The sequence below is a fragment of the Dendropsophus ebraccatus genome, chromosome 3 (genome assembly GCF_027789765.1).
Source record: "Dendropsophus ebraccatus isolate aDenEbr1 chromosome 3, aDenEbr1.pat, whole genome shotgun sequence".
In the NCBI taxonomy this organism is placed as follows: domain Eukaryota; kingdom Metazoa; phylum Chordata; class Amphibia; order Anura; family Hylidae; genus Dendropsophus; species Dendropsophus ebraccatus.
Window position 1 is genome coordinate 168,752,956 of NC_091456.1, and position 12,009 is coordinate 168,764,964.

General features: G+C 43.3%; 1 protein-coding gene across 3 annotated transcripts in view; it reads right to left on the reverse strand.

Moving 5' to 3' along the window:
* Positions 1 to 4,278: 4,278 nt before the first annotated feature.
* FYB1 (FYN binding protein 1) overlaps positions 4,279 to 12,009 on the reverse strand; it is a 96,289-nt gene continuing 88,558 nt past the window's right edge. For all 3 annotated transcript variants that reach the window (XM_069963097.1, XM_069963095.1, XM_069963096.1), the window contains 6 exons: positions 11,579 to 11,639; positions 10,285 to 10,381; positions 9,092 to 9,254; positions 8,926 to 8,959; positions 6,800 to 6,831; positions 4,279 to 4,361 (listed from right to left, as the gene is read on the reverse strand). In XM_069963097.1, the coding sequence (XP_069819198.1) occupies positions 4,339 to 4,361; positions 6,800 to 6,831; positions 8,926 to 8,959; positions 9,092 to 9,254; positions 10,285 to 10,381; positions 11,579 to 11,639 (410 nt within the window). In that variant the 3' untranslated portion in view covers positions 4,279 to 4,338. The remainder of the gene's footprint in view (positions 4,362 to 6,799; positions 6,832 to 8,925; positions 8,960 to 9,091; positions 9,255 to 10,284; positions 10,382 to 11,578; positions 11,640 to 12,009) is intronic.

Genomic DNA, 12,009 nt, shown 5'->3' on the forward strand with positions numbered 1-12,009 from the left:
TGTCATTTACAGATCCCCCATAACAGTGTCATCTACAGATCCCCCATAACAATGTCATCTACTGGTTTCCATAAGTGTCATCTACAGATCCCCCATAACAGTGTAATCTACAGATCCCCCATAACAGTGTCATCTACAGATCCCCCATAACAGTGTCATTTACAGATCCCCCATAACAGTGTCATCTACAGATCCCCCATAACAGTGTCATCTACTGGTTTCCATAAGTGTCATCTACAGATCCCCCATAACAGTGTAATCTACAGATCCCCCATAACAGTGTAATCTACAGATCACCCATAACAGTGTCGTCTACAGGTCTCCTATAACTCTGTCATCTACAGACCCCCCCTCCCCATAACTGTGTCATCTACAGACCCCCCTTCCCATAACAGTGTCATCTACAGACCCCCCTCCCCATAACAGTTTAATCTACACATCCCCCATAACAGTGTCATCTACACATCCCCCATAACTGTGTCATCTACAGACCCCCCTCCCCATAACAGTGTCATCTACAGACCCCCCTCCCCATAACAGTTTAATCTACACATCCCCCATAACAGTGTCATCTACACATCCCCCATAACAGTGTCATCTACAGATCCACCATAACTGTGTCATCTACAGATCCTTCATAACACAGTGTTATCTACAGATCCCCATAACAGTGTCATCTACAGACCCCCCTCCCCATAACAGTGTCATCTACAGATCACCCATAACAGTGTCATCTACAGATCACCCATAACAGTGTTATCTACACATCCCCCATAACAGTGTCATCTACACATCCCCCATAACAGTGTCATCTACAGATCCCCCATAACAGTGTCATCTACAGATCTCCCATAACAGTGTCATCTACAGATCCCCCATAACAGTGTCATCTACAGGTTCCCATAACAGTGTCATCTACAGATCTCCCATAACAGTGTCATCTACAGATCTCCCATAACAGTGTCATCTACAGATCCCCCATAACAGTGTCATCTACAGGTCCCACATAACAGTGTCATCTACACATCCCCCATAACAGTGTTATCGACACATCTCCCCCATAACAGTGTCATCTACAGATCCCCCATAACAGTGTCATCTACAGATCACCCATAACAGTGTCATCTACAGATCCCCCATACCAGTGTCATCTACAGATCCCCCATACCAGTGTCATCTACAGATCCCCCATAACAGTGTCATCTACAGATCTCCCATAACAGTGTCGTCTACAGGTCTCCTATAACAGTGTCATCTACAGACCCCCCTCCCCATAACAGTTTAATCTACACATCCCCCATAACAGTGTCATCTAAAGATCCACCATAATTGTGTCATCTACAGATCCTTCATAACACAGTGCTATCTACAGATCCCCCATAACAGTGTCATCTACAGACCCCCCTCCCCATAACAGTGTCATCTACAGATCACCCATAACAGTGTTATCTACACATCCCCCATAACAGTGTCATCTATAGACCCCCCTCCCCATAACAGTGTCATCTACAGACCCCCCCTCCCCATAACAGTGTCATCTATAGACCCCCCTCCCCATAACAGTGTCATCTACAGACCCCCCTCCCCATAACAGTGTCATCTACAGATCCCCCCCCCCCTCCCCATAACAGAGCCAGAACATTTTGGAGACTGTAGCTGTTTTATAGGAGCAGATGAGCGGGACCTTTCTATTTTCGGTGTACATGTTTATTATGTTGCTGCATTGTATTATACTAAATGCTCCGGTCCCTTCTGTAGCCTGCTTATATAGTAAATGTGTGTGAAGGGAGCCCTCTAGTGGTGACCAGCTGTAATGGAAGGTTTGTGCTGCTGAGATTTTCCACACAAACTGGAGAGGAAATAAATATATATATGACCTCTATATACCTCTGTATATTACCTCAGATGTCATTTATCGTAAAGCCGGATCATAAACATCAGAGATCACCAACCTGTCTGTCCAGCTGGTCCAAAACTGCAAATCCCAGCATGCCCTGCCAGACCTCATTATTAATCCAGGTGGTGATGTAAGAATTTCTGAGGTTACAGAACAGATCTCTATAAATCATGCAGGATCCATCCTATCACTCCCATCATCCATCTTTACAGAATTGTGTAGAGTAAAGTGTCGTCTGAGCTTCTCTCTGAAGTGACAGGCTGCTCAGCCAATCACTGGCCAGGATGGGACCCACGATAATTGCGCCATGTAATCGGCTCCGTAAACAAGCACTGATCTAGATGGGCGCTTATTTACTATAGTGACCAGGCTGTGTACTATGGCCCCGAAGCCCCTATTACACTGGGCGATGCGGAAGAGCAAACAAGCACTGTCAGCGACCGCAGCAGGTCGTTGCTATCTTAGTCGTTTGTCTTTCAACATCTTGAAAGACAACGACAGACCACGATCAGCAGACATCGTTCATGTCGGCTGATCCTTGTCTTCTATTACACAAGATTATCACCCGGTATTGCCCGCATACGGACGATAATCGTCTTGTGTAATAGGGACCTTAGTTTAACTGTTTAGTGTGCAGGAGCAGGGACGCTTATCTTTTAACAGGAGTCCCTGCTCTTAAACAAATCTCAATTGGTTTTGAATCCAAATTGAATCAGACAGCTGGTTCTGAGCAAATTTTAGATGCAGGATTTTATATTCCGCCGGATTTCTCCTCTAAGAAAGGGATGCATGGAGGAAGATGTGATTCCCTAAGGGAACAGTACCAGGCAGTGTAGTGGGGGTTGCTGCAAATTTAAGGGGCTTTCCACCTAAGACAACCCCTTTTCTTGCAGCGGCTGTCCTTGTTAGTGAGTAGATTGTGAGGGTCATCCTGCTGATTGTGGGGGTCCTCCTGATGATTGTGGGGGTCCTGCTGATTGTGGGGGTCCTCCTGCTGATTGTGGGGATCCTCCTGCTGATTGTGCGGGTCCTCCTGCTGATTGTGGGGATCCTCCTGCTGATTGTGGGGGTCCTCCTGATGATTGTGGGGGTCCTCCTGATGATTGTGGGGGTCCTTTCGGCTGATTGTGGGGGTCCTCTTGCTGATTGTGGGGGTTCTCCTGATGATTGTGGGGGTCCTCCGGCTGATTGTGGGGGTCCTCTTGCTGATTGTGGGGGTCCTCCTGCTGATTGTGGGGATCCTCCTGCTGATTGTGGGGGTCCTCCTGATGATTGTGGGGGTCCTCTGGCTGATTGTGGGGGTCCTCTTGCTGATTGTGGGGGTTCTCCTGCTGATTGTGGGGGTCCTCCGGCTGATTGTGGGGGTCCTCTTGCTGATTGTGGGGGTTCTCCTGCTGATTGTGGGGGTCCTCCGGCTGATTGTGGGGGTCCTCTTGCTGATTGTGGGGGTTCTCCTGCTGATTGTGGGGGTCCTCCGGCTGATTGTGGGGGTCCTCTTGCTGATTGTGGGGGTTCTCCTGCTGATTGTGGGGGTCCTCCGGCTGATTGTGGGGGTTCTCCTGCTGAAAAAGCTACCATCGACAGGAAGCAGCAGCCATCTTGCCCAGGATTGGGCTTGAGCAATGCTGCATGATGAATACACAGCAGTAACACATAGCAGGGGGGTCCCAGGAAAAAAGGAATCAAAACAATATATTTATTTCTGTACATAGAGCAGAACAGGTTAATAAATACAGCAGGATTCTAGGCAGGGCTGCCGTCACAATGTGTCATCTCAGGGTGTCCTGCTCCTGAGGCCTCCAGCGATCAGCTAGATCACCTGGCAGAAGAGATTAAAAACCTATAGCGCCACCACAGGAGAAACGCGGTATTACACAGTTCTTATTGAAATCAATGGTTTGTCCATGGTGATTCTGAATGGTGATGAGGGTGATTCTGAATGGGGACCCATTACCTCAAAATTCTCTAATAAAATAGCCACATCCATTTTAAAGGGGTGATCCAAGATTTAAAAAAAACTTTCTTGCAAAAACAGTGACACCCATGTCTCCAGGTTGTGTGTGGTATTACAGCTATGTTTTTCTAATCCTGGATAACCCCTTTCTAAATATATGTGTGTGTATGTATATATATATATATATATATTTTTTTTTTATTTTTTATTTTTTTTTAATGTATTTTTACTATTTATGTTTGTTTTGTATTAGCCATAAAGTAGTAAAATCCCTTCCTATGTGTGTCGCTCTGTAGAAGCTGCAGACGCTATTACATATGGCCGTGCCTCCGGATTCCCGCAGCTTCTGTTCTCTGACCTGCGCTGGAGGATGAAGGCCATACGTATTTGGTTTTCTATACATGAGAATCTGTACAAGGTTTTTCTGGGAATGTTGTGGGCAGATATGGCGCGCGGGCTGTGGCTGGTAACACGTAGAGCGGTGGATTCAGTCGTTGTCATAGATGCAGTCTGCGGATATAGAGGGGAAAATATATAGGTGAATACAGGACTGTAATATACATTATATACCGACACTGTATAATGATTATATATCAGCACTGTATGATGGTATTATCTGAGCACTGTATGATGGTATTACCTGAGCACTGTATGGTGGTATTATCTGAGCACTGTATGATGGTATTATCTGAGCACTGTATGGTGGTATTATGTGAGCACAGTATAATGGTATTATGTGAGCACTGTATGATGGTATTATGTGAGCACTGTATGATGGTATTATCTGAGCACTGTATGATGGTATTATCTGAGCACTGCATGATGGTATTATCTGAGCACAGTATAATGGTATTATGTAAGCACTGTATGATGGCATTATGTGAGCACGGTATGATGATATTATCTGAGCACTGTATGGTGTTATTATTTGAGCACTGTATGATGGTATTATGTGAGCACTGTTTGATGGTATTATCTGAGCACAGTATGATGGTATTATCTGAGCACTATATGGTGATATTATTTGAGCACTGTATGATGGTATTATATGAGCACTGTATGATGGTATTATCTGAGCACTGTATGACAGTATTATATGAGCACTGTATGATAGTATTATCTGAGCACTGTATGAAGGTATTATCTGAGCACAGTATGATGGTATTATCTGAGGACAGTATAATGGTATTATCTGAGCACTGTATGAAGGTATTATCTGAGCACTGTATGAAGGTATTATGTGAGCACTGTATGATGGTATTAAGTGAGCACTGTATGATGGTATTATCTGAGCACTGTATTGTAGTATTATTTGAGCACTGTATGATGGTATTATTTGAGCACTGTATGATGGTATTATGTGAGCACTGTATGGTGGTATTATCTGAGCACTGTATGGTGGTATTATCTGAGCACTGTATGATGGTATTATCTGAGCACTGTATGGTAGTATTATTTGTGCACTGTATGATGGTATTATCTGAGCACTATATGATGGTATTATTTGAGCACTGTATGGTAGTTTTATTTGAGCACAATATAGTCTTATTTCCATTGTGTGGCATTGCACTGCACAGCATGCTATTTCTACAAAGTTATGCACTGGGTACCAGTATGGTATGGTAAGACTGTTAGGAGCATTGCCTGCCCCCATAGCTCCTTTGATTAGAAAAAGTGGCCTGCTATAGGGGTAGGGCTGTGCTCCTAATGGTGCCCCAGTGCCATGAATGGTCTTACTGGACCAATGAGCAAAAGTTTAACAGCACGGGAACGGCGCTGAGGATGAAGGTAAGACATACCTTTATCCTCAGCGCCTCCAGTGCAATATTGAGCTATCAGCAGGTTAGATTTGTCTAATTCTTCATATTTTCAGTCCCAGGACATTGGAGGGTGTGATAATAGACACATATCTTGTACTATGCTAAAATATTAAAATAAACCTAATACTGTAATGATTATTTATTGAGTTCTGATCTTGTGCCACTCCCTGCCCAGTACGGTGCTCGCTGTTTACTAGTAAACACAGTGACATTATACCCAGTATTACACTGATGTCTAAGTTACCCGAAGGAGCGGCTTTGCTCTGATTTTATTTTTTTGCAAAAACTTATATTCAAAAAAATTCTCCCAATTTGTTCTCAGCAATGAGACATTGATTGTTCAAATCTTTTGACATGTCCCAACAGTTCCATAAAGTGCTTATATAGTGGTGCCATACAGTGCCCAATTAAAGTGATACTGTCATTTCAAGTAAATTTAGAAACGTCAAAAGTTCCTGTTATCACTGGGTGTGGATCCAGAGATACAGTCAGGCATGCTCCTCTCCCCAGTCAGCTGGAACATCTAACATCCATTGACTCTAATGGCGTAAACGAGTCAGATTTGCTTGACAGTTTGGGAGTAAAGCACAATGCCTCGTACTCCCTCAGCTGTATCCAGTGCAGATCAATAATTTTAGATATGTCTTATGACATGGCAAAAGTTACAGGAAATGACAGTAACACTTTAATATTGCAGGTAGTGCAAATACTTAAAGGGGTTTCCAGGATTAGAAAGAACACTGCTACTTTCTTGCAAAAACAGCGCCACCCCTATCCTCAGGTTGTGTGAGGTATTACAATTCAGCTCCACTCACTTCAATAGAATGAAGCTGCTAAAACCAACACCCAACCTGAGGACAAGATTGGCGCTGTGTCTGGAAGAAAGCGGCCATGTTGTTCTAAGCCTGGATAAATTACATCTTGGAAGCCAGTCAGTACAGATTTATCTGTGTGAAACAAGAATCGCCTATCACAGTGTGGGTTTTTTTCTCCACCAGATTGGCCAATATGCCTCTGAACTAATACCTCTCCCCATAATAAACCCATAGCAAAACCTATACTCTCTATTACAGCAGCTGCACCCCTGCAATAATTCTTTAACACTTGGAACGTTTGTTGTATACATACCCTCTCCAATATCATCATAGATGTCCCCGTCTCTGCAAAGAAAGTCAAAGGATTATTAGAATCAATGAACATTTCAATCTATAACTGACCTCTGGGATCCCCAATATTACTAAGGATTAGCCCCCCCCCCCTTGATTTTGGATAGAGAGCAGCACCAGCATGCTCCATTCCTCTCCAGCAAGTCATATCTCCATGTATTGTCTCTGGAGCTCCATACATCGTATATACAGCCCAGCATACAATATGCTTTCCCTACCGCCTGGCTGCGCTGGTGACTCATTGTAAGGTGTCAGGAATCCCTGCCCCTAAATCCTTCTCTTCTGAAGTCTTTTCCAACACAGAACTGCTGATATCAGGAATATCAGGCCCTCCAACTGTTACAAAACGTTAGATTTTTGGCTGTCCAGGTATGATGGGAATTGTAGTTGTGTAACAGCTGGAGGGCCTGAGATTGACACCTGTGGCCTATAAGATACTCAGATAGAGAATTGCAGATTCCATATTACAGACACCTCCAGGAAGATCAACTCTATTGCACACAAGAAACAAACCTTACCTACCAAACCTTCTCCTTTGTCACTATCCTTACCTACCAAACCTTCTCCTTTGTCACTATCCTTACCTACCAAACCTTCTCCTATGTCACTATCCTTACCTACCAAACATTCTCCTATGTCACTAACCTTACCTACCAAACCTTCTCCTATGTCACTAACCTTACCTACCAAACATTCTCCTATGTCACTAACCTTACCTACCAATCCTTCTCCTGTGTCACTATCCTTACCTACCAAACCTCCTCCTATGTCACTATCCTTACCTACCAAACCGTCTCCTATATCACTATCCTTACCTACCAAACCTTCTCCTATGTCACTATCCTTACCTACCAAACCGTCTCCTATGTCACTATCCTTACCTACCAAACCTTCTCCTATATCACTATCCTTACCTACCAAACCTTCTTCTATATCACTAACCTTACCTACCAAACCTTCTCCTATGTCACTAACCTTACCTACCAAACCTTCTCCTATGTCACTGACCTTACCTACCAAACCTTCTGCAATATCACTAACCTTACCTACCAAACCTTCTCCTATGTCACTACCCTTACCAACCAAACCTTCTCCAATATCCCTAACCTTACCTACCAAACCTTCTCCTATGTCACTATCCTTACCAACTAACCCTTCTCCTATATCTATAACCTTACCTACCAAACCTTCTCCTATGTCACTAACCTTACCTACCAAACCTTCTCCTATGTCACTGAACTTACCTACCAAACCTTCTCCTATATCAATAACCTTACCTACCAAACCTTTTCCTACATCACTATCCTTACCTACCAAACATTCTCCTATGTCACTAACCTTACCTACCAAACCTTCTCCTATGTCCCTAACCTTACCTACCAAACCTTCTCCTATGTCCCTAACCTTACCTACCAAACCTTCTCCTATGTCACTATCCTTACCTACCAAACCTTCTCCTATGTCACTATCCTTACCTACCAAACCTTCTCCTATGTCACTATCCTTACCTACCAAACCCTCTCCTATGTCACTGACCTTACCTACCAAACCTTCTCCAATATCACTAACCTTACCTACCAAACCTTCTCCTATGTCACTACCCTTACCAACCAAACCTTCTCCAATATCCCTAACCTTACCTACCAAACCTTCTCCTATGTCACTAACCTTACCTACCAAACCTTCTCCTATATCACTAACATTGCCTACCAAACCTTCTCCTATGTCCCTAACCTTACCTACCAAACCTTCTCCTATGTCAGTAACCTTACCTACCAAACCTTCTCCTATATCACTATCCTTACCTACCAAACCTTCTCCTATATCACTATCCTTACCTACCAAACCTTCTCCTATGTCACTATCCTTACCTACCAAACCTTCTCCTATGTCACTATCCTTACCCACCAAACCTTTTCCTATGTCACTAACCTTACCTACCAACCCTTCTCCTATGTCACTATCCTTACCTACCAAACCGTCTCCTATATCACTATCCTTACCTACAAAACCTTCTCCTTTATCACTATCCTTACCTACCAAACCTTCTTGTATGTCACTAAGTCATCTGGTATTCTTAGTACTTACGTATCAGCTATGTTGCTTCGTGATACATAACCATCTGGGGAAAAAAACATATATTTCAGTTAAATAATTGCAATGAACTTAATACAGTATGTGCAATACTTTATGGGTATTGAACACTTGTGTGAAGCAGACCTGCTCTGTGTGTTCTGCATTCATGTGCACTTACATTTGCCATCATTATTTTTACATAGAAGTGTATTATCGTTGGTGTGTTGTATGACACTCAGCGTTTCTCCAGGCCTCAGTGGTAAGTCCTTGGATCCCCACTTCTTTGTTGCCAGGGTGTTCGCTACCTGGATTGTTGATAACACTCGAATGTCACCTGTGAACTTTAGAAAAGAAACCCTATATTTAAAAAGGGGCAAACCCAGGATTTTATCTAATGGATTCATGATTGTAATTAGAGATGAGTGAATCACTTTGTTCCTATCTGCATTCTGCACATCAGGCTGGGGGATTTGAAGTCTGCTCCGCTCCCTGCCGCTCCTCCCTGGGTGCTGGGAAAAGCTGTATCCAGTCCTGGGAAACTTCTTCCAGTTTCCCAGGATTGCTTTCAGCTTCCCAGCACCCAGGGTGGAGGGGCACAGAGTAGGGCAAGATTTCAAAGTCCACAGCCTCATGTGCAGAATGTGGATAGGAAGAAAGCAATTTGCTTTGTTCCTACTGTAAATTCGCTCATCTCTAATGGTAATGCTGCAAAACTGTATTATAATGTACAGATAGATAACAATGCTATACTGTGCATATTGGGGGACATTCACATTGGAATGAGGGCAAGGCTATCTATGGGCTAGAATAGGATTTAAAGTCTAGATAAGAAAAAAAAAAATCAAAACGGACAGGGGGTGGGGGTTCTGTGCCCTCTGTGTAGTAACCATCAGGTTATGTACCCTCTGTGTAGTAACCATCAGGTTCTGTCCCCTCGGTGTAGTAACCATCAGGTTCTGTTCCCTCTGTGTAGTAACCATCAGGTTCTGTTCCCTCTGTGTAATAACCATCAGGATTTGTTCCCTCTGTGTAGTAACCATCAGGATTTGTTCCCTCTCTGTAGTAACCATCAGGATTTGTTCCCTCTCTGTAGTAACCATCAGATTATATAATCTATCCCATTAATTCACACAGTCCACGAGATATTACATATAGTAACTTAGCAAGTAGAATATAGATTTTCCTTGAAGATTTAGTAAGATTTTCCTTGTTCATAGTAACCAATCACAGCTCAGCTTTCAGTTTACCAGAGCCATGTGAGAAATGAAAGTTGAGCTGTGATTGGTTGCTATGGCAAATAGAAGTATCTTACGATAGGATGGCGCCATACATCTCCGCCATGGTCCTTATATACTCAGAAGTTCCATTTACCTTGAATTTTTTCCTGAACTCCTTCTCTTCTTTCTCGATTTTCTTCAGCGTCTTGTAGTCGGTATATTTCCCAGCAGTAGACGGGCTCTGATTTAAACTAAAAGAATATATAATGTGAATATAATGCGATAGAGGCAGCAGCCGCCATATACCCTTCTGCTTATATAGCGCCAACATATTCTGTAGTGCTGTACATGGAGAGTCATCACTCATCCCTGTCTCCATTGGTGTACTGTACATTGTTCTAATTATACAATCTGAACTATAGAAACACCATGTTATTTATTCTGCACGGTGAATACCGTAAAAACGCAAGGTCAGAACAGTATCTGAAAGGGGTTAGGCCAGCCATATCCCTATAATAGGTATCGGTTAAATGGTTGCCAGTGTGCAGAGTCATGTATAGGTGATATAGTATACACAATCGGAAATCTCCATAAGGCCAAAACACACCTGGGTGGGTACCCCAGAAAAATTGATAAAATATAATTTTTATCGGCTACGTTAAGAAATCGTATGTCGTAGGTTTAGTGGTTATTAAAAAACGCACGCACGAATCATGGAATAGTGGCGTGCGTTTTTTAATCACCACTAAACCTACGAGATACAATTTCTTAACTTAGCCAATAAAAGTTATATTTTATAAATTTTTCTAGGGTACCCACCCAGGTGTGTTTTGGGCTTATGGAGCTTTCCGAGTGTGTATAATATAAGTCCACGTGATTGGGTACCCTATTGGCACAAATAGGGTTTTGTAGGTGGATAAAGGGAACCAATCACCCCATTCAGGCTGATATGGTTCTCTGAACTGCTGTATACAGCTCCTGCAGCAGCTGTGGCACGTACCGGCCGTGGCTGCAGCAGGAACTGAATACTCGAAAAAAAGGCCTTTAATCCCCTGAGCGTGTGACAGACAGCGGCGGGGAAGTAGTCATCTGGGCGGCTCCCCGCCCGTATGTAGTCACCGCTCTCTGCCTGTCAGCGTGCTGGAGAGAATAAATGGCAGGCAGTCCTTTACTGGCCTCTCTGCCTGTCAATCATCCCTCTGAGCGCAGAGAGCGGTGACTACATACGGGCGGGGAGCCACCCAGATGACTACTTCCCCGCCTCTGTCTGCCACGCGCCCAGGGAAATAAAGTCCTTTTCTTCGGCTATACAGCTACTGCTGCAGCCGTGGCCGGTACGTGCCGCAGCTGCTGCAGGAGCTGTATACAGCAGTTCAGGGAACCATATCAGCCCGATTGGGGTGATTGGTTCCCTTTAATGTCATCCTCCGAACTTATATACTACTTACCTGAGCTCTATGGGAGGAGGCGGAAAATCACTGGTTTGTACATCATCATATACATCACCATCTGTAAAAACACCAAGATGTCATCCCACAATGTGACCAATACAACCTCATATCCAGCTCTGCTACATCTGTGTGTAATGGCATATTGTATTCTAGATTATAAATATAATGTTTGGGAAGAGCAATCAATCTATCATCTATCTATCTATCTATCTATCTATCTATCTATCACCTATCTATCTATCTATCTATCTATCTATCTATCTATCTATCTATCATCTATCTATCTTTCTATCATCTATCTATCTATCTATCTATCTATCTGTCTCCTATCTATCTATCTATCTATCTATCTATCTATCTATCTATCTAACAAAACACAACAATCACTGAACTCAGGGAGAACAGTGAAAAATTCCAATGCAAAAAAG